Source organism: Anser cygnoides, chromosome Z (genome assembly GCF_040182565.1).
Source record: "Anser cygnoides isolate HZ-2024a breed goose chromosome Z, Taihu_goose_T2T_genome, whole genome shotgun sequence".
Lineage (NCBI taxonomy): Eukaryota > Metazoa > Chordata > Aves > Anseriformes > Anatidae > Anser > Anser cygnoides.
Window position 1 is genome coordinate 64,190,791 of NC_089912.1, and position 26,070 is coordinate 64,216,860.

Consider the following 26,070-nt stretch of genomic DNA (forward strand, 5'->3'; position numbering starts at 1 on the left):
AAAGAAACACTCAGACCTTTGTCTGAGCTATTTGCATCTCTGTACCACTCTCTCCCCCAAAGCTAATCCAATCTTGATATTTCTAAGAGAAATTACAACCCGCGCTTACCCACACAGGGCATTAATTCTGTTCTGATTACACCATTGTTACAAAGGTCTTTAGGGATTACATGTGTTTTCTAGCACTTTGCTTCATGCCAGGGAATGTGTCCAGATATTACCAGTCCTTAGAAGATGCTTCTTCACACAAGCCTTGCAATAGCAGATGTCGAACCAGCCTAAGCAGTATGCTGAGGGTACCAGTACCCTTATCCGGAGCTGGGCGATGGGCAGGGCACCGCAGTGCTCAGCTCTTGGGATCTGCCACGTCCCGCATGGATGAGGAGTGCTTTGTCGCTTGCCAGAAGTCAAGGTTGTGAGGAAGTTAAAAAACAAAACAAAAAAAAACCTGAATTGGAAATGTTGGAGCATGGCACAAAAAGAGGCTAAAATAACAAAACACACCCTGAAGATTGTGCATAGGAGTACTGCTTCTCATCAGCTGCACTGACCTAAACACAGCTTCCACCCCTATTATTTTAAGTTGGGATGTCCTGTCAGGGTAATCCGAAGATTATCCCCCTCCCTGGGGAGAGGAGGCACAGAGCAAAGGCTGAGCTTTTCTTTCTGTGTCACACCAAGCCAGAGGACTGTGTTTTTTTCTGTTCTTGTTTTTTGTTGTTGTTATTTTTGTTGTTTTGTTTTGTTTTGGGCTTGTTTTTTGTTGTTGCTGTTTATTTCTGTGTTAAGAAAACTCCTTTTATTTCCCCTGACTAGACATTCATTTCTGCACCGTACTGCTGATACCTTACTTAATTCCCTTTCGTCTCTCCGAGTCTTTGATTAAGTTTTCTGCTGTATGCCTTCATTAGCACATTCCTAGCTTCAGGCTCACATTGTTTGCCTTCTGGAGACATACTGGTACAGCCTTGATCACTATCAGAAGCAGCAAATGCCCCTCTTCTTATGGGGTCCACAACTAGTTTTATTCTGTGAGCAGCATGTGAAAAAAAAACATGGTGTGAAAAATCATAACCCTGGCAATAAGGGGGTTAATTTAAATACCTGCCTCTCTTAATAATAAATACCTCTCTTAAATACCTCCTTTTCCATATATCCCCTTTAAAATAACGGTCTTCTGTGATGCTGCATCACACCCCAACAGGAGCAATGGACACAATTAACCTTAAGCAAGAGCTGTACCCCAGCACCCATGGGTGTGCACCCAGTCCCTGAATTGTTTTGCTGTGTTGTCCCCATCCAGGGTTTTGTAAATTGCTGTAGAGTTTTTGGGAGAATAATTAACTCTGCAATCACACCCTGAAGGCCCTGCGCACCCATCAGATTATTCCTCTCTTTCTTTCATATGGCTGCAGAGGGATTTACATGCACAACTTCCATTCAAGTTAGCGGGAATTCACTGCTTAAACACGGAGGTGAGAATAATGCAGGCCTTTGTTCTCAGCCGTCTGAGTGCCGAGGAACATGTGTTTCTATTAAACACCTGGAGAGCACAGGAGGGAACAATATAACATGAAAAAAGCTGCACTGAATAAAAGCAAAGGCTGCCTGTGCCAGGCCCTGGCATGCCTGTGCAGTGGCCATGCTGGCAGAGCCATGGTTGTGTGCTGCTTATTTACTGCAAAGGTGGTGTTGCATTTTATCAAGCTGTTGATAAAAATACCGTACAGTTTCCTTGGGGAAATCTCCAGGGAAATCAATGTGGTGGTTTATTTATTCATTTATTTAATTTATGCTAGCATAATATATGAGAGCAGCCATTTTAGATCTTTGGATAATTAGCTAAAATTTGATGTTTCAGAGGGGCGCCAATTCTTGTTTAATAAGATTTTTATTTTTTTTCTGACATGGTCCTGACCACAAGGCAGGGGTTTCCTTGTTCTTCTCAGAGCTCACAGAATTTGAGGTAGGATAGGACAAGAAGTCACCCAGTCTCAGTTTTCAGTGCTAGCATAACAAAGATGTAATGTTGAAAATGATAATATAAAATATATAAAAGATCGTTGATGCTAGGGAGAATTTCATGCAAGGCAGCAGGTTGCCTCAGTGTTTTTCTTGGCAAAATGTATGTGATTGTAACCTGGAAAAGAGACAGTGCAGATGTACATACACATGGTACATTTAATTGGGAACTATTGATAGTGCTTATGAACATAGTGAATGCAACATGATATTTAAAGGAATCCTCCCGCAGTGCCACCTGAGTTTTCCATGTGAAGGATGATTGATTGTCAGAGCAATACACAAAAATAACCGTGAGGGGTTAGGCAAATAACTCCCAGGCCCCTGGGTGATGCTGTAGGGCATACAGAAGCTATCTGTCCCCTGAAGATCCAGGAACCTCCCATCCCCTTCACGCACACTTAGTACAGAAACCCAGCGAGGTGGCAGTGGGGGATGGAGCTGCCCTGCAGCACGGAACAGCCTGAGCAGAGCAGTGGATGTGTCCCCTGTGATTACCGGCTGGAAAACCGAAGTGCAGAGCCACTGCAGCCCTTGCCTCCCTCTTGCCGATCCCTCTTAGCACATTTTAGGCACCAGTGCTCACTGTCCCACTGCAGCAGAGGTTATAGACAGTACCTGGTATGAGTTCAACGAGGGCTAGAGCATCTCTGGGAGACCAGAGGAGATTAAATGTTTCACAGCCGTTATGTAGCCCTTGGGGTCATGTCACACCGTACCAAAAGTGCTGCTTCTCCCCAGAGTGCAACCCATTTTTCCCCTAAGCACAGCTCATGGGAAGACTCCAAAATACCCAGGCTTTTTGCTCGCCCTGCATGAGTTGGATTCCCTCTGTGTGATCAAGCACAGAGTCCCATCGGGGGGTATCCTAATTCCTCAGTGGTATGAGCTGTGTTTTTTTTTGATGTGTCTGAGGAGCGTGCATGTGACAGTCTTTGAAGTGCCACCAGATACAGGATGTGTGTTTGTGGCATCTACTGCCTTGCAAATAACAGCGGGAGGTCTTGTGTAATACCCATGTTACAAAGGGCACTTTAATCTGAGGCTCTAACAGGCTGGGCTGTTGCTTTGCCCTCAGCTATTGATTTTTCTATTCATGTAGGCATGATTAGCTTTTAACAAGACCTCCCAATCTCCCCCCTCCTCCCCCTTCCCCCGGGATTCCACTTAGTTCACTGAAGGTGATTAGGAAATATGTGCTAAAAGCAGCGTGGACACATCTGGGGCTGCTGCTAATTAATCCCCGTGCTCTCCCCATGCAATTGGGCATGTGCTGTGTCACCAGCAAATAAAGAGACGCAGATTTATAGCCCAAGAATACAATCCTGTGCCAGGTGTATCTCCGTCAGCTCCTACTGATTTCAGTGTGCTTCGAATCCCTTAACAGGATCACTGCAGGTGTTTCAGGTCCCTGCAAGACTTCCACTCTTGCAACAGCCCCTTCCCAACCAGGGCAATGAAACTGTTGGCCAGGAGGAGTTTGTAAGTGCAAGATACCAAATCTGGTAGGAACTGGACCTCAGGGACAGGTTGATCTTGGGCCTCATTCCCTGAATGCAAATTTTATCTCCTCTTCAATGCAATATGAACAGCTGAACCCATATAAACACTCTTTGGCTAGAAGTTTTTCACCTCTGCTCTGTCTCTTTTGGGCTGTGAAAGGGAAGAAAGACAGAAACTATTTTAATTTCAGTTTTAAAATATCAAGAAGGTATCATGTTAGCTGGTGTTAGTGCCAGGAAGATGAGATCAATAGTCATCAGAGCAAGCTGCTGCTTTCCCTTCATATGCAAGAGGCTCCACCTTTGTGGATTTCTCATGAATTTCCCCAGAGGATCGTTGTTTGTTAAAGGCGAAGAGTACTGGGACAGGGGTCTGATGGAGAAGGGGAATTTCTACCTGCTGCAGATAAGTGGCCCTCCACTGCATCCTGATCAGTACGAGTCATGTTATCCTGCACACACCCACTGAAACTATTTTTTGACCATTTCCATTGGGCATGTACCTTACAACACCCAAGTGCTGGAATAATCAGTGAGGTATGGGAATATTGCTGCGTGAACCTGCTGTACTGAGGCTGCGCCCCAGATTTCAGATCCCACCCAAGGACTGTGTGTGTGCATAGGAATCCAGAGGATCCCTTCAAACAGAGTTATGCTGAATTTCTGCCAGTTTATCAGAACTTTTATCAGTTCATTGGCAGAGCAGTTAAATGAATGTGGTTGGGTAGGTCCCAGCAGGCAAGGAGAGTTGTGCAGTAATTGGTCACTTTGTGAGATTGCCTTCCTGAGCCCATTTCATTTTCCTCCCACAGTCTGGTCATGAAAGCAGGAACATTTAGGATTTTATGCTGTCCAATCTGGACAGTTTTAACCTGCTACTTCCTCTGTAGGGACCAAGGACATTGTCACTACACTACTCCTTTCCTTACCTGTGACAACATATTTTGGGTGCTTTGGTCTTTCATTCTTCACTTTATCATTGCCTTGGTGTTTTCTGTCCTCTAGCAATTTGCAAATTGCATGTTACAGGTTCTTCCTACACTGTATTTTTAATTCAAGGGGTGGACATTAATGTCCCAAAATGTTCCTATCACTACTATGTTTCTTATGTATCCTACACCCAACTTTCAATAGGAACAAGATGGTAAGTCTTTCAGTGAGGCTGTCTGGGACAAGATGCCCATCTTAACGCTTGCAGCCTTTGTAGGTGCTCATGACAACAAATAGGACAGTGGGCCCCAAAGTGAGGTTTACTCCTTATTCCTCCACTACACAAGGACCTCCTTGTTGGCCAGGATTGGTCAGGAATGGGAAGGAAAGCACAAGCTGTGGGAGGACAGTCAGTCATCCAGGGCTGACCCTTGGGGGTTTGTGAGGAAACCCTTTGGCACCACGTAGAAAGGCTTTTCTGGAGTTGTGACTCCCACACTTAGTATGGGCAAAGCTTGTGTTGTTTTGGGAGCTGGAGATGATAGGGCTGGGTGGAAATGGTCCCTGGACATTTCCGTGGTTTGGGGTGTGGGGGGAGCCCAGCTTGGCTCTGCGGCAAGAGATACCAACCATGGTAGAGCAGGTCAAGCTTCACACCTTGCAGTTTGGGCAAGACTGGAGTTACAGGACAGTAACAGAAAAAAAAGCTCATCAGTGCCCATTTTGAACTATATAGGATGGTCGGAAATGTAGATAGGTTGAAAGTAGTATTAAATATTGCTTTGCATAGGGAGGGCTTCTCCCGGGGCCTAGCATTTAGTTTGTCTGCTCTGTAAGGTGTTCCAGGGTGTGTTTCCCTTCTGGTTCTCCCTCCTCCAGTTATCCTCTCTGGTTGCTCAGGGGCATATTTAGCCATTCAAAACCTTTCCAACTCAACAGGCATGTCTGAGTCCAGTGTTTTCCAGGTAAGGTCAACTGCTCTCTCAGCTTTGCTTTTTGGTGGAACATAGGATCTGGCCAAGAAGGAGGCATCCCTTAAATGCCAATGTCACTAAGTCCTGAGCTTTGCCCCTTGATTGTAGCTGAAATCCAGAACAGGCTGAGTGACTGGAAATCTTTCTCCCTGCTGTGGTGCCGAAATAAGTTCTTCATGGCATGAATGTAAATCCATCCTGCTCTACGCCAGCCATCTGTGACTAGTGGCCAGCTTGGAAAGTGGAGGACTCAAAGATGAAGAACCATGATTTGGAGCCACTTGCTCTCCTTTCCTGGAAAGGCAGCAGAGTGAGCTCCTCCTTCCCACGTCAGTGGCTCACAGCAAACTTGCTGCTGCCTTGCTGCAGCTGGCCAACTGAACTTCTGCCCAAACCACACTGACTGCAATGGGAGCTCAAACACCTGGAGTGCGTATACATAGGCACTGAAATCCAGACAACTTACTTTGCAGGCTGCATCCCTCCGTGATGAGTTCAGAAATTGGCAAAGGAGGAAGTGATGTGGTTGTTGGGAAGATGTTTCCCAGGGACCAAAGTGTAGGGCAAGGACAAGGTATCTCAGAGATGGGTCAGTACAGAGTGACTCCTGTTTTTCTGAGTGCTTCTGCATGTGCTGAACTTGCCTTACATGAGTAGGCCCATTGAAACGCATGGGGAGCGTATAGCAGAGGGGAAAAAGTCATTGCCGATGTGAATGGAGTGGATTTCAGTGCCGAGAAAAATCATGAAGAACAAAACATCCTACCTAATTTTTTAGCTATTCTAAAGTCTAAACAACAAGCCTGAAGGCCAGCTGGTTTTATGGTTGAGTCCACCCTCATGTTAAAGGAAGGAGATGAACCTATCTCTAGAAAGGATGCAACGACTGTGTCCAAGGTCAATGTGGTAACAAGATCCTATAAAGAGAGCAGCAAAGAAATAAGTTCTGAATCTAGGCAGGAAGAAAACTACAGAATGAAGCAAGAACAAGGGGTTCTCCAAATATATAGGAAAGCCAAATTAATCTAGATCCTTGTTCTTTTCATTGCAGGAAAAAAAGTGATACTTGTGTCTGTTGCTGTTGAAATGGGTTGTGGGTGGTGAGAACATGAGAAATGGCTAGTGTAAGGGAAATTCCTCTTTGAGTTAGATGATTTTCAATTCAAAATCATCTGAAAATGTCCTGAGTCTAGAGGAGATCAGTCCTGTACACCACATCCCACACTGGCTCTTTGTGTAGATCGTTTTTGTTGGAATTAGGAATTTCATTAAATGAACATTGTCTGAAATAGGTGTAACTTGGAAGAATAACCCTGGAGTCAATGCCGGAGGAGATGGGATAACCCCCCAGTGCAGAGGGGTACAGGCTCTTGCTTTTCCTTTAGAAATTGCTAATTCTGTTCATTGCCACTCTGCGCTTATCATTCTGTGACCACTGGAGTACTGCTGGTGCAGCATCCCGGGCCTTCCAATGCTTTTCTTCATGGCAGGACTTCAGAAAATTTCACCTTCCAGAAAATACTGTTTGTCAAACCTTTGACTATCATGTTATTATAATTAATTGGCTGATCAATGTATTCAAGTATTTGTGGGTAGGCTTGAAATTAATTCTAGCAGTATTTACATAAATCCAGTGGGAAAACACATTAGATGAAGGAAGAAATTGAGAGAGAGAGAGACATGTAGAAATCTTTTAAGTTAAACTTTCTCTTGCTGTCTGCAGTGAACTGGCATGTTTCTGGCAGACACTACTGTTGACATATCTTAGGGTGATCGCAGAATAATTACAGTCCACAGTTGTAGAGAAGCATGAAGACGGATTAACGTTGCTGTTGGCCTGGTTTTGGTCTTTGCAGTGAACCTGGTTGGTCCTGGCATCTAGGGGGGCACTCTCTTGTGAGCGGCCCTATAACTGGGGGAAAAACACTGAGGTTTTTCATGGTGAGAGGGGAACAAGCAGGAAGGTCGGGAGGCTGCTGAGGGTGAGGAGGGTCCCCAGACAGTGATGAGGCCATGCACGTGTCCCAGCAGCCACAGGGAGGTCACACTGCCAGGGATGAGCAAACCCTGATGTTTCGGCGCCAAGGCGATCCTCCGACGGGCTGGAGGAAGCCCTGTGGTTGAGTTATGCAATCGTGCTTTATGAGGTTTTCTCCCTGCAGAGTTTTTGCTGCTCACAGCTGTTGGAAAGTGGACGAGGTGGAGCCTTGGGATCGGCTTGTAGGACGGTTTCTCTGGGTGTAAGGAACCCTGACTGGCTTCGGTGTTACAGAGAGGGGCTGCTGCTGGGAGATGGATCCCTTACCAACCTCATCCTTTTTTAAGGCAATTTGATACGCTGGACCCTTTTACCCCCGTGGTTTGAAGGTTTCTGCGCTGACAGGAGGTAGGTGAGGAGATCAGCGGTCATCTCTGGTGTCACACAGGGAGCCCCATCCCTCCGTGCTCCGCACTTCTGCTGTGGTCTTTCACAGCACGTTGTGCTGGGCATTTTATTTTAAAGGGAGCCGCTACACTCTGCCTATCTACAGGAAACAGAATTTAAAAAAAAAAAAAAAAAAAAAAAAGGAAGGATTTGGCAAGGCGCCAAGCCCAGTGACTGAAGTAAGAAGTAGGGAACTTGGAGTAAGTTTTAGTTACCGGGACTTTGCATGGCAGAGCGGGTCTGCTCCAGGTTGCGTGGGGCAGGAGGCGAGCCAGCAATGCCTGGCAGCGTCAGGACGCTTTTGCTTGCTTAGATGAACGTCCTCACCGTGACTATGAGCCGAGCTGCTGATCCCGGGAGGGGACAGAGCTGCGTGTGAATGAGACCAGAGGAGCGTGTGCGAGTGCTATGGAAGGCAGCAACTTTGTTGGTGTGACTTTTGCAAGCCTTCAAGGGTAAGGTCGAGCGCTTCCCTTCATCTCGCCCGTTCCCCCTGTCAGCTTTCAGGGCAGAAAGCTTGCGTTTTTGCCACCCGGGGAGCTTCGCAAAGCTTAATCGGAGTGCTTTGGGCTGAGGTTTTTCACCCAGATGATCAACTTCTGGGTGGAGCGAGCGGAGCCGTGCGGCAGCGGCTGTGCGGGGAAGCTGCTTTGTTCGGGTGGCTGCGGGGGGAGAAGGGCTGCCTCTGCCCCCAGCCCTCCGCTCGGCTGCCCACCGTAACCCGAGCGCTGCACCCGGAGGACCAGAAAGCAGGTTTTGGCTGCTCGGGTGTCAGTGTAAAGAGTGTTTTAATGAAGACAGATGGAGGATATTGGATCGTCACTTTAAAACGTGGCAGATAACAGACCGAGCCTGCTTCCTGGCAATTACAGCTAATTGCGTTGGCGCATTTGAGCAGAGGGGGTAGTAGCATTCTGGTCTGTGCACAGTTTTGTGGGTTTCTGTATGTATGGCTGGGAACAGAACCCAAATATAGCCAGCTCACCTCATCCCAGACACCCCTTCAGGTGTTTAATGAGCCGATGAATTTTCAGGGGTCCTTTCAAAGTCCTTGCAGTAAGTGAGTAGATTTAAACCCTAGCCACTGTTTCTGTTGTCAACCCTGAGGGCAAGAGTGACCATTTTTAGTTTCTTAAACTTATTCATGGTTGAATTCAGGCCAGTCCCATTTCAGCCCTAAAAGAGCGCTATTCTGGGATTAAAAACAAACATTTCAGTTGCCTGCTCTCCAACTCGCCCTCGGCATTTCCCACCGGCAGAGCCAGGAGCAGTATGAGACAGGGTGCTCCCTGTTTTGTTTTTGTGATGGTCAAACACGAGGGGATGTAAGGAGAGGTATAGAAATATAAATGCTAACGTGCATTGATGTTAAAGAGGATTAGTGCTGATGATTTCTAAAAGCTGAAATTTAATGTTCCCTTTAGAAACGGGAAAGCGAATGCTCTTTGGAACTCTTTGGAACCAAAATTTGAGCAATTTGGCTGAAAGGGTTAACACAGCAAGCCTTTAAAGGAGGCCCTTTACAAACATGGCTTTACGTGGCACATTACGAGGCCGGTCCATGCCAAGCGTGCCAGGCCTCTGCGTTGCTCTTGCCAGAGCATTAGCAAGCGTTGCACCAACCCTGTGTCCCTCTCTGTGATACCCGGCAGCGAAGGTGACCTCCTGGTTTACTGCCTGATGCTGTGCATCCCCTTAGCAGGTGCACAACTCGGGCATGGAAAAAAAAATTACAGGGGGTTTGGGGACCTAATGTATTTTAAACCTTTTGTATTTTCCCAGTTGTGCCTCCAAATCCGGTTTACAGTGATGTGTATTCAAAACCTGGCGACTTGGATTTGGTTCATCTTGTGGCATTTAACAGCATTGCTCCACCAAGAGCACTTCGCAGCATGGGTGGTCTTGAACCCTGCCTGTCACAAAGCCCTGTGCTTGAGATGTACCCTCTCATATACTGAGCTATTGGATTTTTTGTGTGACAGTCAATACTTTAGCATAAGGAAAAAAAAAAATTAAGAACTGTGGATATTTGTGGTTGTTAGATCAGCTAAATACAGATAAAAACAAACAACAAAACGAAAAACCTACAAACCATGCCCAAGCGCAAAACCTAACCTGACATGGAAAATTGGTGAGTAAAGGCATGGCATGCATTCTAAATTTTTACCTGGATGGGGCTATTGCAGTTATTTAGATTGTATACATACCACACAATACACGGTGGCAAAACTGATTGGAAAAATCTTGTTCTCCCGCTTACCTTCCCTGGACTCTGGGTACATTCTAGTATTAGTGCACAATTTATTGCCCCCTCAGATCTGCTAAAGCCACTGCTTGGGCAGGAATTTCAGCCCGTACTCAACCACACCCCCTGATCTGGATTAAAATAACCCTTCCAAAAATGATTGTATTTAGCGTGGATCATTTCACAGACTCTGGAAGCAAGGTGCTGGGAACACAAGCACCATGTATTTCATAGTTCATATTTATCATTGAATCTGATGTATTGTGTAGCCACACCCGGAGAAATGGAGCCAATAAACCAGCCATATTTTCCATCTGGAACATCTGTTCTCCATTCATCACAGTTGTGCCATGTCTTTCCTTATTTTTCCACTCCTTGCTGTGGATGCAGGAGGTGCCTCCTTCCACTCCCAGACTGCATGCACTGCCTTTGCTCTGCTGTTAAATCCCCTTCAGAGATCCATGGTTTACGATAAGGTTGTGGTCCCTGCAAATCCCACATGTCCACCTGCCTCTTATGCAGGAGGAGCACCACAGCTGCATTTGTGAGCCAAGTCTGGATTCTGGCTCTCGTATCCCAGGCGTAAAATAGGCTGAGCTTGGTTTGCGAGAGAGCGTCCCCTCCCTGCTCAAGCCCCATCCAAGTAGCTTCTCTCACCGTGGATGTTAAAGTGTTCAGAGCCCTGCAGCTGAGCTGTCAGCAGCCAAAAAGCAGGTGGATTGTCTTTGCAGAAGTGTAAGCCATAGCTAGTTGGTTTGCAGAGCACTGCAGGTACAAAAGCCTTCTGTAGTGAGAAGGGGTAATTTACTTGTAGCTTATGAATCTCTATAAATCAGGAAGTGGGAATCGGAGTTTTAAATGTCCTTTTACTTATTTTTTTATTTTTTATTTTTTTTTGCTATAAGGTTAGAGGTTCTAGGCTTTCTATAATAAAGCCTATTTCTATTTCTGTTAGAAGTTCTAGGCTTTTTATAGTTTGCTATAAACACAGGGAAGTAACACGTGTCTTGCTAGGCAGAGGAGCTGGAACTGCATGATTAATAAAGATCTCTCTCAAATAATGTGGGCCGCAGTTCATCACTGAGCATGGGGTACCTGGAGTAAACAGAAGTGAAAGAAAATAATCAAATAGAAAATGGAGCAGCAAAAAAGCCAGCCAGAGCTGACACAGCCAGTGGAAGAAAACTTGAGGAGATTTAAGGACTATTTCACTTTGCATCTGAAAACAGCTGGTGCCAGGCAAAATGAAGGCAAGCAGAAAATTGTCTTTCTTCTGACTAAAGAAGGTTTTCATATGCTTTATGGGTTTTTGGTTAACTCAGGAATAGGAGGCTGTGAAAGTGCCTCACCAAAATTTGAGAAGTACTTCGCGCCACATAAAAATGAAACATAAGAGAGACATCATTTTTCCAGAAAGCAAGAAGGGAAATTAAAACAAAGCAATTCACATGAGCGGTAAGAGTCTGAAGAGCCATTGTTACAATTTTGAAAGGGAAACTGAATGTCAAATTTGGAAAAAAAAAAAAGAAACATAAAGAAAAGTGAACAGGGATGTGAATTACGATTACAATTAGAACCTGGCAAAAATATATATATATATTTAAAATATATATATATATTTATAGCCTGGGGGAGATTGTTGATAGATACAGGTGGGAAGTTATTGGAGCTTGAAGGTTGGATTGGGAGCCCCAAGAAAAAGACCCGGGACTAAAAGATATGCAGAGCTAGGGTCAGGCAAGATAATCCATCTTGCTGCACAAGTAGTGCCAACTAACACCACCAGGAGCAGGACCTGGAGCACTACCACAAGGGATAACACCACGGGCATTTGCTTAGGTTTGTTTTCATGCTCGCAGCAGAAGTCCAGTGACCTCTGGGACTGCCAACAGGCACCTGCAAGTGTTGAGGAGTGCCGGCACAAAGCAGGCTGTTAGCAGACAGGCACGCTACAGCCAGTGTGTGGTTTGCTACCTGAAGGAGCATGGGGATTAGATGTGTGAGTCAGTAACAAAGAAGCAAAGTAAGATTATTTGTAATAGAATGAAAATAAAGGGTGCACCTTCGCACAATAGGGGTGTGTCGTGCCCTCAGTGGCATTGCGTGTGTGCCCATTGTATACTGACACATTCTCAAGTGGCATTGTGGTTAGGGCAAGCCAGGAACTGAGTTTTGCCCAGAGGATCAGGTCAGCTTGAGTTCATAACTCCTGGGCTTTAGCTAAACAAGCAGTTGTAATAAATCTGTGTGATGGAAACAACACAAGGGAAATGTAATTGGTACAGATGGATAGAGCAAAATTACCACTGTGTTGGCCCTAAAAGATGAAATTTCATGGGAATGGTGAGCCTGTAGGGATATTTGTGCTGTATCAATCTGTCCATGATGGTAACTTAAATTTCCTGCTGAGCAAAGATGTTCTATGAATGCAATCGTAATCAAATGCACCGAGAAACTGAAGGAATTAAAGATGCCCTCTGTGACAAATTAATGTATTGTTGCAGTCTTGTTGTCACACTGAGGTCATGCCTGAAACTGGTGACTTAAAAATCACAGTAATTAACAAAACCCATGTGTCAGAGCTGAAGGAAGCTTCAGGTGTTTGTTTATGAGATGCAGATCTGAACTCCATTAGCTGTTTCATGCTATTTCTGCTGCAAGAGGACTGATAGCCTCTTTCTCTTCTCTGCTCCCCATGTATATAAACATCCTTCTTTTTTTTTTTTTTTTTTTCCTCTGCTGAAATTATATCCCTTGTCAATTGAGCACACAGGTGGGGTACTTGCGGATAGTCCTTCTGTCATGCTTGGCATGACAGATACAGTGAAGTCAGAGTTCAGCAGTGTACCTGTAGAGGTGGGGGTTGGTCTATTCTCCCATGTGCCTGGTGACAGGACGAGGGGGAATGGGCTAAAGTTGCGCCAGGGGAGGTTTAGGTTGGATGTTAGGAAGAACTTCTTTACCGAAAGGGTTGTTAGGCATTGGAATGGGCTGCCCAGGGAAGTGGTTGAGTCACCGTCCCTGGAGGTCTTTAAAAGACGTTTAGATGTAGCCCTTGGTGATATGCTTTAGTGGAGGACTTGTTAGTGTTAGGTCAGAGGTTGGCCTAGGTGATCTTGGAGGTCTCTTCCAACCTAGATGATTCTGTGATTCTGTGAAATACTCACAGCCAGACAACCCTTTGCAGCCTCATGAGGAGGCCATTGACTATCAGCTCTGCAGCTCACGGTGCTCTAGGAAGCCCCGGTTTGTGGGGTAGCAAGGGAACTTCAAGATCACCCAGTTGAACCCCTCCCTGACCAGGGCAGGGACACCTCCCACTAGATCAGGTTGCCCAAAGCCCCCTCCACAGAATCATTGAATGGTTTTATCCACACAGAAATCAAAGGTTGGAATATCTGCTCAGAGCGGCAGGTGCAATGACTGTAGGGTTTTCCTTAACATCCTTTCTATCACAGTCCAGTGATGTATCAGGAGTGCATTTAGGCAGTGGCATGGGCTGCGTTCACAACTGTGTGTTTCCAAAATATGGCATGTTATCTGTTATACTTGTCTCCTTGCTCTGGCACAGATAGGATAGGATTTTAAATAAGTGCTGCTTTAAAATTAGACAGGAGTAGTTAGCGTGTTTTGTCTCTGTTGGCGTGACGTGTTTGCAAGTCCTTGGGAACTCTTTTTTTTTTTGGTGTTCTTTATCCAGAACTTTAATTTTTTCTTCATGAAACATGAGCAGTGTCAAAGTGGAAAAAAATCATTCTGTCACCTAGAAAACTTGCTTCAGATAAATCATGATTCCCTCAGATGTCTCACTGTGGCCCCACTGTGCTGTTGAGCAATGATACAGCGTTCATGTTGATTCAGGCATGCTGAGCAGTGCTGGCTTTTCCCATGCTCATGGGTCTTTTATGTTGTTAACACCAACATAACCATTAAACTCCTTCAAACAGTCTGATACTTGGAACACCAACAGTTTCATTACCAACAGACTTTGATGTAACTTTTTGAAGGCTCAATTCCTCTGCATGTGCCTTAAAAGCATTCCTGGTGCCTGTTTTGGGGGCCAGGAAGCTTGCAGCGAGCAGGGGAGAAGTTTTGTTCAGAGCCATACAGCCCGGTCCACCCCAAACACGAGGGTGACCAGCCACGGACAGCAGCATGAGCCAGCACACGTTGAGCACCAGCAGATGTACAGGAAACCAGTGCTTCCCACTGCTTCCTCCTCCTCAGGGAGGCTGGTCTTGCTGGGTAGCCACCCAGTTCCTCTGTACCGAAGGTGCAAGCCCAGTGTGGGTATTTCTCCTTTTCATATGGGACCGAAGTAGCAGGAATGTTCCTTTTAGACTCTCCATCCCTGGCCCTTTCTCTGTGCCATGACAGGAGATGAACAGATCAAAATGCCCAAGGTAAGGTAGCACACTGATTCAGTGCAACTTGCAGACCTGAGATGGTTTATGATTTAAAACACACCAGAGTTACATGTATGAGTTGCATTGTGTTGTGCTGCAGGGCTAGAAATCCACATTGTGAACCGCCTTCTCTTTTGTCTTTCAGAAATTCCATGGAGTTGGACTAAAATAAAGCTTGGGGATGTCTCTATTTGGATTAAAATTTGGAAAGAAGAAATTGAAAGGTAAGTGAGGTCTGGTAATACCATTGGCACTGGTGGAAACATAAGGAATGTAAATTCAAAACAAGCGCAAGCCCTTGTGAGCATGCTTGGGAGCGTGTCCTACACCTACAGAGCAGGCAGAGGAAGACACACTTTGTTTGCTTTTCCTGCATTTCATACTGCCTTGGGGAAGTGCTGCAGACCTTGTGCCAGTGAACAGGAGGACATCTGAAACAGAACAAGCTGAAAATTTTGTATGCTCTGATGGTCTGGCTTTTGGTGTCCTTTCTAGGTGGATCTCCAACAGGGAGTGCGGAGGAAAAATGCATAGCAAGCAGTTTATAAAATGCATCCCAAGCAGTTTATAAAATAAACTAGAAGAAAGTTATGTGGTGGTCTGATGCAGTCTTTTGGTGATGAAATGTGTTAATTGCAATGGCCCAGGTATTCCCTTTAATGAGGGGTAGGAAGAAGGGCAAAGCACAGAGATGCAGGCTGAGAGCAGCCCAGGAGCCACAGGGGGAACACCAACCCTGGAATAGAAACCAGAGCCTGTGCAACTCCCTCCCTGTGAGCTCCACTTGGCGACTCCAAGACAGACCCTGAACCAAAGGGGTGTGGAGACAGGGAGCAGCTGCCCTGCACAGCACAGTCCTCACCAAGCTTTCCAGCAGAAAACTGTCTAGAGATGTGTGCTAGGAAGAAGGCCCAAAGGAGGGCTACTCATGCATCCCTGCAGTGGGCCAGGTCCCTGCAGCCCCTAAACATGCATCTCCATCAGCACCAGGGCTTTGCAGCAGGGGTAACTGAATCAAACCTTGTGATTTATCACTCCATCCCTGGGATGAGGATGTGATCTCTGGTCAGGGACCCATGTCAGCAGATGCTGTGAAGAGGGAAACTTTTTATCTTGCCTTTCCAGGGCATTCCTCCTTCTATCAGATGAATGCAGAGATTAGTGTCATACTCATATTTTGACATGAAAAATATTTTTTTCCCCAGCCTCTCTGAGCTCAGGAGACTCAATAGCATTTTCCCAAGGGTTTATTTTTGCAGCTGTGCTGCTGTTCCCCCTTCCTGGCACAGGGCTGTCTGTGAGCCCTGGGGTTAAGATAGGGCCAGCCACTTGCTGCTCTGATAGTCGTATAAGAGGAGGTGGTGACTACTCCCAGGGAGGGCTCTCTGCCTGGTCTCTGCCAGACTTGAGGTCTTTCTCCTTCTTGGCTTTGGAGATGAGGTAGCACAGGCTTGTCTGTTAGCCTCTGTCCACCCAGGGCATCTGCAGTTGTGGGGGGGTAATTCTGATTATCAAAAACATTATGTTGCTGTATCAGGAAAAATCTGTGATTTTCTTGGCCTTGTGTCTGGGTTTTAGCAGAGCAGTGTTTGGTCCATCTTCAACCAAGCGTCTAAGAGACTTATTTCTTCCTAGATATAAAGGAACATGCTTTATAGGGAAAGATCATTTACACTCACATTTTATGTGCTTTAGATCACCAGTTCAAAACCAATGAAGTCAGACTGGAAGAAGTTCAGAGGAGAATAAGGGAGACTGGGGAGATCAGGAAACGAGGAGCTTCCATAACAGGGAACTAAAAGAGCTCTTTCCTCCCTTGTATTTTTTAATTCTTTTGCCTTGCAGCCTCAAAAATGAAGGGGCTATGATTACTTTTTGAGAACGTGTCATTGTAGTTAATGCCAGAGTTGAAGTGCTATTTTAATGCAACCGTTTAGTATTTGGAGACTTTGCATTTGGAGGAGTCCTTAGGACCATGCTGCCTGAAAGCAGGTGAGGCTCTCAGGACAGATTTGCTCACGGAGAGGCCTATTTTCCATCCCCAAACTAACGCCAGGTGACAACCAACCTTACACCCCTAGCGCAGGTCTCCGGTGACTTTCACAGGACGGAATGGATTACCTCAGGCGTCACCTGCTGAAATTCAGGGTTCCTCCCATGGGAAGCACTGATATCCTGCTGCTTCTCCTTGGCAAGACATGGCTGTTTCCATGTACAAATAAAATTAGGAGAGTGTTTTCAGGAGAAGTCCAGTTTAACTAGGCAAGTTACACGGTCTAAATTCCTTTCGTGGTGCACACCAAGCAGTGCTTCTCAATTTGAAGGCAAGAGCAGTCATTTCTGCAGCTTTGCCTCCATAAGCCCAGCCTAGGGGCACAGTGAGAGGAAGAGGAAGGGCATAAATCAAGACAGGGCTTTTGGAAAGCTGCACTGGGCTTTCCTTCTTGCTGCTGGGGACAGCCTGCTCTTCAGCACGGGTTCACCAGGTTTTGAGCACCAGGCTCTGGGCAGAGCTCAGCAGGGGCGAGAAGCTCCCTACAGAGAAGGCAGCCCAAGACTGGCTCCATGGACCTGAAGCTTGGCTGGCCTTTGGGACTCCCATTCAGCTCCAGTAGGAAACACCTCACCGCAGAAGGCGCTGAGTATGGAAAATATATTTATTTTGACTTAATTTCCCATTAGGAAAATAACTGTGAATTGTAAAACTTCCCAAAGTTCGTTTCAGATCTGTATTTATTTTTATGAATTTACATCACTTCCTATCAACTGTGTGTCGCTGTTATTAACAGCATGTGCAATTGTATCAAGCTGTGGTGTTACCAGCACGTCTAGGAGATACTGTTTTCTAGTAAAGGATATAATATGTGCCAGCCAGTCACTGGTAGACTACTTTTTCAAAATAAAAATAAATGACTAATTCATCTGCTTTATTTGGTATGCTGATATTGGTCAAATTATTTTGAACTAGTATTACAAAAAAAAAATCTAAACCAAATTAAGAAATATATATATATACAAAATTAAAGCTTTTCAAAATGAAGAAGACAGAATTCCCACTGCAGAAATATTTTAAAATGGTTATTTATCCTTCTGAAGTAGGCTGAAAACAAATGTGAAATGATGCAGATGCTTCTTGAGAAATAACCTGTTGCAAGGTATTCCCGAGAGCTGGTGAGCCCCAGCCCTTGCCCAGAGCCAAGGCAAGTGGGTGAGACATTGCGGGGAGGAGGAAGGGAAGGATGAAACAGAGCTGGTATTCTCATGGGAGATGGAGGAAGGGAGAGGCGAGGCAGCCTCTGTCCCATCCCAGAAAAACCCAAGAAGGAGAACTTTCTGGTGTAAGGTTATCCAGCACCTCTTCCAGGCCTGTGTCCCACAAGTCCTGTTTGGCCACAAGTGTGGTACTTGCTGGGCAAACCGAGGCATCTTTTTGGAGTCCTTTCTTCTTGTTTTCTCTCTCCTTATGGTGATAATATCAAATACTGTTTCTAAAAAAGGCCAGGATCTAATATTGAACTTTAGCATCATGTTAAACATTTACTGGACTTGAGGCGGAAATAATTCCAGTTCACCATCAAAATTTTTACTTTCAGACCTTGCATCTGCCATATGAAAATAGAGATATCTCAGCACAGCTGTTAAGTGGGCCCTATGTTAGCAAAGCCAGTAAAAATTTCATCTTGCATTAATACCTGGTCCAGGAGCATATGAAATATTTTACCTGTGCTGGCAAAACTGTATAGTGTTTGCTTAGTGCTGGCAGCAGGCTGAACTCAGTTCAGACCAGGCACAAAAACAGAGTCCATGAACACAAAAATGTGTTTCTTGCATTTAATTTCCTCAGGAGGAAGGAGGATTCTAGTTCTTCTGAGGCAAAAAAGATACGATAAAGAAGATCTTCATTTAATAATGGAGGAGCAGGCAGGAGGGAATAGGCTAAATCCGTTTATGGTGGTATATCTGAATGGTCTTGCCGCAGGATTTTTAAATTAAATCCCTCACATTCAGTACAAGCTAGCCCATTTCAGAGACGAAAATGCATGGGATTGCCAGCATATACCATCTCCAGCCACAGGGGCTCCGCAGGGGAAGGGACATCTGCACTTCAAAAACATGCATTTTTACAACACGGAGTCCTTGAGAGCCCCTCCTTTGAGTCAATAATAAAAAATACCTTTGTTTGCTGTGCAGCTGGGCTTGTGCCTGCTCTGGGCAGGGCTGGGCTGTAATCCTCACCTTTCCCACTTCCGTCCCACCTGGTTCTCACCTCTCCTCCAGCCACACGCATGCTGGCTGTGCCGTGGCTGACTCTGGCTGCATTTCCAGCCAGGGATGGGCTTTGGTTTTGTGCCACCAGGTAGCTCAGAGCATCAGGCTGACTTTCAGGTAATGAGGGTTCAGTTTTTCCCTGTGTCCCAGGCCAGCTGAATGAGTTAGACATTGTAGGCTGTGAGGCTCAGACCCATCACCTCGCTCTTCCCTTCACCCACGTCCTCTCTGATCACTATTAAAGCACTGGGCTTGCTGAGTAAAGATTGCTGGCTTTGTTCTCGTGTAGAGCTCACTCGGTGCAGCTCTGATCCCAGCGAGGCACGTCTGTGTTATGAATTTGAAATTTTATTATGTATACTGTGCAAAATAAGGCTGCTGTCTTTAACCCAGCTGTGGGGACTCTGCCCTGTGCCTGCAAATTAGGAACCTTCCTGTGTGCGTCCTTTCTCAAAAAGGAGCAATTATTGCTTCAAGGTGAAAGGAGTATTTGGCTAATAGCTTGCCTAGTAACCTCTCCAGAAGCAGCAATTTGAGTTGCTTAATACTAATGTAATGATTTGCGCTCTCCCATGGAGTTGTTTTTTAATGGCCACAGTACTTTTCTTTTTTTTTTTGAGGGGGAGGACAGAGGTGTCAACACAACATGGCAGGTTTCAGTTAATTGTGCACGTGGAGTAACAGTCCGGCAAAGACCAGAAATAAGGGCTAGGGATGCTCTGCCTGTAAGAGACAGGTCATCTCCTGGGTGCTGCATGCCAGGTGGCACTTGTACCATCGCTGAGAGGTGACACTGAAAGCTGGATCACACCAGGAAAAAAGAGGTGCCGCACAATAGAGCCCACAACAGTGTAGGGGAGAGGAGATATGGTGGAAGAAAGGCCGTCATGAGACCTGAAATAAAAAATGTGCTGCAGCTGGTGGAGGTATTCCGAGACTGCTTATACCCTGTTGTGGGGAGGCCTGAATTACTGCTGCCTGAAGGACCATCTCAGGAAGGTCAGATGTGTGCCTTAGGGCACAGCATAACAGTGCTAAAGCTTTTATAGCTTGGCACTGGTAAGGTTAACTGCTTTGTTAAAAGCCCTCTGCAAGGCAAGCCGAGGGCAAGAGCCCAGCTCCAGGATGCCAGTCTATGCAGCTGATCCAGCACAGTATTCATGCTTTTGAAGCCACTTGTTTAAAGGGTGGAGCAGAGATTTTTTATTTATTTATTTTTTACAGAGTTTGTGTTGTTTCAGCTCTGTTGTCAGGCTCAGTTACCCCGGCACTCCCCTAGCTGGGCTGTGTTTTTTTCATGCATGAGATATCAGGCCCTAGTTTGTATATGACTTGGCAAAACCAGGCAGATCTTAACCTCCTGCTCCTCGGAGCCACAAGACCTGATCTCTACAAACCTTTTCCAATGGCCTGTTTAAAGCATTGCTTTTGGCACATGCTCCCTAGCATAAACCAGCAGAAAATTTCCAGGCTCTCTGACCAGATCTTGAATCTAACCTTTTGCAGGACTTTTCCGTGCAACAGGCTGAAATGGAGGAGGCTGGTGGGCTGGCCAGTTACATTTATAGATGATTTTTGGCATGGGTTTAATGTTATTAAATCCAGATGTTATTCTGTGGTTTAGATCCTAAATCTGTCTGCCTGAGAAAACAGCCACTTTCCCAGTGACTTGGGCTCAGTGGTTAGACCAAGAACTGGGCACGAAGCCATACTTATGTATACTGAGTTTCCACTGATGAATAATTTAAAATAGTTTTCAGTGGCAGTGAAATGATAACTTGGAGCACAAATCCCATTCCTTCTTTCCAGTGATTTGTGACTGCATTTTGCAGAAGCAGAAAGTTTAATACAAGTTGGTTAGAGATAAGATTTAAAAAAAAAAAGTTTCAAGAAATGAAAAACTTTTCTTCTGATAGCTTTTCAGTTTTCCCCTCCCTTTTTCCTCAATGCTTCTTGAATTAACAGCACATGATAAGACATGCATGCTTGCATCTAAAGCCAAAATACTCTGAGCTGCAGTTTCCAGGAATAGCTGGGGCAATTATAGAGTTTCTCTACCTTTTTATTTACAATGATCATCCAAGAGACTTCATTTCTGCCCAGACAGTTTCAGAAAAATAAGATAAATGGGTGGTTTAGGAGATAGCAGCAGGGCCCCTCTGTTGGCACAAAATAAAACCACAGAGGCAGCGCTGTCCTGTGCCTGTGGTCAGTGGTGGTTCTCCTTCAGGGCAGATACAGGGGAGAAAGTTCTGCTTCTGGTGTTGTTGGACGAGGCACCCTTTGCAACTTCTTCTTGCTTTAGCAAAAGTGTTGGCTGTTATCCAGAAACGAAGATAAACATCTTGCTGCTAGAAGCTGGCCTTCTATCTTAGCCTTTGGGGACACTGCCTCTGAGAGGGCTGGTGGCTGCTGAGAGCCATGGTCTCCAGAAAGTGAGGGGTCCTGGTATTCAAGGTGGATGTGCTATAGCCAGCCAGAGGCTTTCCAGTCACTTGAACTAGGCTTATGGCTATCTGAGGCCTTCGGAAATGGGTTGGTCCCAGACAACCTGCCCTGAGGCACTGTCCTACCAGGAGAGCAGTGCCCTGAGCAAGTTTCATGTGCTGCTATGTTTCCCAGTCCCACTGCTGTGCATTTCTGTGCCATCCCTAAGCTGTTGGCAGCTGTCTGTCTGGCATAGAAGCCATTCCTCTTGGGGAGGGCATCAATCACCTTGGTGAGAAGCCAGGCTTCTTTCTGGGAGTGCCCCAAATCCATCAGGTGCCTCTTCCCTGGCTGTACGGAGGGGACTGCCCTGCCTACGAAAAAGAGATGGTCATTGGGAACAGAAGAGCCCCTCAGAACCTTCTGGGGGACCCCAAGGCTCTGCCACGTGCCATCACTTTTGTTCTGGGATGGGAGTAAATACCCACAGGGCTCCAGCACAGAGGAGCAGTTCTGGATGTCTTTGTGCCTCTGTCCATCATGGGTTTCTGTAGATCTGTCTGGGGCAGCAGCTGGGCAGACCTGGTTTTAACAAGGACCTTTATCTGTCATCTATGTTGATAACAGCAGTTACTCTGAAGAAAATTCCTGAAAGGGGACGTAATAAGTGAAGCCATGCCAGCATGGACCACTGGAGTACTACTTCTGCTTTCCTCTGGGACTCTGGACAAGTTACTCTGATCTCTCTGCACATTGTTTTTCCTGTTGTAAAAGCAGAGGAATGGGTCCGAGGAAAGCAGTTGAAGATTAAGCATTTTCAGGATCTCAAATGAAGCCTCTGTGTTGATCTGAATCACACAGTCAGGGCAAATGGGAAATGTTTTGAAAATGTTTTACATAGCTAGATGCTCCTGAAGAAAATGCAAAGCACATTTACCTGCTAAAGTAGTAAAGAGGCCTTAAATTAGTAATCAGAGGGCTTGATGAAAACAGCCCACAGGCAGAGACAAACACTGGTGATCTGTAAAAGGGCTTAAAAATTAGGGAAACAGTGTTATTTATAGGGTTACTGGAGGGAAAGGAGGAAGGATAGCAGCAGTTCAATGCCCTGAATAGCTTAGGCACTTGTTAATGCAAGACTGAATAAACAGGAAGAACTAGATGTCTTAATACATCATTTAATAGGTATAATAGACACGTGCTGGAACTCATGAGGCTGGAATATTAATAGAAAAGAATAAAGCTTATTCTGGAAGGGTAACAGAGGTGGCAGGGGAAGAGATGTTTTCCATGTATGTTCATGTGCTCTGAGATCCAGTGTGGAGAAAGAGATGAGCAAATCGCAGATATCTGAGTAATGATATGCATGGGTAAGGAACACAGACGTAGCACACCAAGAAGGGCAGTCCTTGTGAGAAGTTAATCTAACTTCCTGAAAGATAGGGCAATGTGGTAAATGAGGAATTACAATTATGCAAACTCAGAGCTGGGAAGGAGCAGAGGAAGGAGCAAGCCAAACACAACATATTTGGCTTGCTCTGGGAGTGAGCTGGCATGATATTTTGGTGCAGAGGTGGAAAACTTTTTGGAGGTAGAGAGAAGGTTGTTCCAGAACTGATTCCTTTCAACAGTGAGGAGCTGGCTGGGCATGTAAGAGCAGAAGACAGCGTAAATGGGAATGATGCTAAAATGATAGCGTGATGCTTGGGAAAAAGTGACAAGAGCAACTTATTTAAATGATCTTCAGGAATGGAGTCTTTGGTAAAAATGAAGAACTAGTAACTCATATCTCATGGGAAGGAAATCTGGGATGGGGGAAAATTAAACTGAACTGTCATTTCCTTAAATATTTGATATTAAGGTCAGGAGTGTAAGCTATCATGTTTCAGAGAAGCTCAGAAGGGTGAATGAAGTGGAATCACAAGCTCTTCAGTCACCTCGGACAGAAGCAGGATGCCTCTAGAAGGAGCACAACAGGTTGTTTTATCCAGCACAAACTCTGTGGCAAAGGCTCAAAGTGAGAAAGAGCTAGCGAGGATGTAAAGGACAATACAATTTGTTCTGTAAAGATTGGTTTCTCTGTGTTTCAGTAACCCTTCTAGCAGGTGGAAGATTAAAGAAGGTTTATGTCTGCTATACAGTAAAAAAGTTCAGCAAATCACACTAAGAAATCTGATATATATGTATATATATATTCTTTTATCAGGCATCTCACACATTAGTTGCCATCAACAGAGGAGAAAGGGAGAGGTTTGGGGCTGGAATAGAGAAGGTCAGTGGAGTAAGGTAGAAACTGGTCTGGAGCAATGCTGACTTTGGGAGTTTCTGGAGCACAGACGGGCAAAGTTCATAAGACTGGGAAAAGAGCAAGCATAGCACCTACCTTGAAACAAGGGAAGAAGAAAAGCTGAGTGATTTATAGATATATAGGCTTCACTTGTTGGGTAAAGGTTGAAAGAGTCAAACAAACCACTTCAAAGTAACAAGAAGTGTGTGGGGGAAGAGATAATTAACAGCCAGCAGTCCAGAAAAACTACATCAAGCCCAAATTAATTCTGTGTTAGTGGTAGCCCGAGGGCTAGTGAAAAAGCTTTAGATAGCTGTTATGTGTCCTGGCTGTCACTTTAGTGCTTTTACAAGTAAACTGGAGAGAAATGCTCAAGATAAAATCACTGTAGGGTGAGTGCCAAACGTGTTTTTTTTTTCAGAACAAAATACACTGAGAGTAGTTATCAATGACTGGTAATCAAACTCGAGAGAGTCATCATGGATGTATCCTGGATCTCGTATTCAGTGTTGTATTTTCCATCTTGTCTGGCAGAATAAAGCACACACTTAGTAAATCTGCATATGGCACCACCCTGGCAGGAGCTACAAGCACACCAAAAGATAGGATTAGAATTGACTAGCTGGAGACATAGTCTGAAAAAAATTGGATGCAGTTCAATAAGGACAAATGAAAGATTTGTATTGCCTGATGATGCATCAGCTCTGCCAGAAAGGATCTGCCAAAATGGATTTTATTCTGGCACACTGTCATCCAAGTGCTGGTGATGCAAAAGGATATTATTTTAAATTACTTCTAGGAGATTTTCCATTTAAATATTTGTTGTCACTAAGATAGCTGGATTGTTCCTTGTACTCCTGTCAGCTTTGGTAAGCCCCAGCTGCACACTAAGGCTCTTTTTGGGTGCTGTGCTTCCACAATGAGGTGAACGAGCTGGGAAGCCCATCGGACAGCATCAAGAATGAAGCCACTTCTGAGAGATCAACATGTTAAGAAGTGACTAAAGAAATGAGTTGCCTTTTCTTCCCAAAAGTAAACTACAGCAAGGCTTAGCAGCCTGCACTACGTAATGAAGTCATCTGGGCTCTGTGTCCTTGGCAAGTAGCACAAGGAAATGACGGGAAGCAGAAAGAGCACCTTTGATCATCCCAGGACAAGATACAATTTGTTTAAATTGAAATAATGAGTTTTACGTTAGTGGGAAAAAACTTTCCCCCCTGGGAAGGACACTGCAGTCCTGGAAGAGGCAGTCAAAACAACAGCCATCACTTCAGCGTTTCAGTGCACCTATTAAAAGTGACAGCCATGACCATCTCTTGAGGTAGAGGGTAGATTTGGTGACCTCTTGAAACCCCTTCCAGTATTTTTTTATTTCAGGATAGCTGTGGTGGGATGATGCTAGGATGTGCATTTGTACTGGGGGAAGGGTGCTAATGGTAGGTTCATGGCAACAGCTCCAGAGGCTTCAAGGGGAGGAGATGAAGCAGGGCAGGGATATTGATCAGCACTAGTTGAACGGTGATTTCTGCCCAAGAGAAGGTGAACAACCTGTTAAACCACTGCTTTATCAGTGCCACCAGCATCTTCGATTCCCTGACATGGGACATTCAGCACAGAGAACAGATTCCCAGTGACATTACCTTTCAGCAGCTCTGCTTGCTTTTTCTGTTGCTTCCTTCATGCCTGTATTGATTCTGCCTACCTTCAAACATGTCTGATGTGTTTCTTCTTCTTTGCAGAGGAAGAGAGACACCTTCAAGCAAACAAACGGGATTTTAACCTGCAGTTTGAATATGCTGTAAGTAACCAGCATATGTTGCTCCGTGCAGATGCAGCGACAGATGCTGCTGCATTTGTTTCATGTCTTCACACTACAAGGCGCTCTCCCTTTGTGTTCATTTTGATGTTTCAAGGGCATGACATGAGCGAATTCTAGCTGTGACTCTGCAAGCAATGGGTTTGAGCCTACACTTAGGGAAGAGGATTAACTCCCTCGGCTTTCCAGAAAGACTTGGGCAATGATTTTTGCTGTGCCTTGTGGTTAGATGGGGGGACAGATGTGCCAGGGAGCACGTCAGAAAGATGGTTCGTTGCTGAGTCACCCACAGGCAGATCTGTCTTTGGAGTCAGCCCTGAGAATGGGCAATCAAAGGAGGTCTAATCCTGGAGGAGCACAATGCAGTGGCTTTTTACACTTCCAGAAAGTTATTTGTGAGCCAAGTGTTTGCAGGATCAGGCTCCAAGGTCTATCAATAACGGAACCTGGGGGGAGATTTCTGTTGGAAATGTGGCTTCATTTAAAGTAAAACATGAAAGGAAATGTGTCAGTTCCTCAGCTCTCACAGCGAAATCCTCTCTGTCAGGAAGGTTTTGAGTCTGGCCTTCGTGGCTTCCTGCCAGCTTTTATTTCCAGCTCCTTAGCAGTCTTGTTGGGCTAACATTGTGCCATGAAATCTGTGCCTCCAAGGAGCACCATGGCGTGGGCTGGCTGTCACCCAGGTCTGACAGGCTCTGGTTTTCTCAGCTTGATTTCCAGAGATGGGGGCCATTTGCTGTCCCTTTGTGCAGAGGAGGGCTGGCCCA

At 45.4% G+C, this 26,070-nt stretch overlaps 1 protein-coding gene across 4 annotated transcripts in view; it reads left to right on the forward strand.

The window, feature by feature from the left end:
- The window catches only part of LOC106048544 (phospholipid-transporting ATPase ID-like), an 81,888-nt gene that overhangs the window by 4,142 nt on the left and 51,676 nt on the right, over window positions 1–26,070 (forward strand). The window contains exons 1-3 of one of the 4 annotated variants that reach the window (XM_066987981.1): window positions 7,598–7,814; window positions 14,650–14,728; window positions 25,227–25,285. In XM_066987981.1, the coding sequence (XP_066844082.1) occupies window positions 14,686–14,728; window positions 25,227–25,285 (102 nt within the window). In that variant the 5' untranslated portion in view covers window positions 7,598–7,814; window positions 14,650–14,685. Of the gene's footprint in view, window positions 1–7,597; window positions 7,815–8,012; window positions 8,309–14,479; window positions 14,502–14,649; window positions 14,729–25,226; window positions 25,286–26,070 lie in introns of those variants that run through there. The other 3 variants (XM_066987980.1, XM_066987983.1, XM_066987982.1) reach the window with 3 other exon arrangements.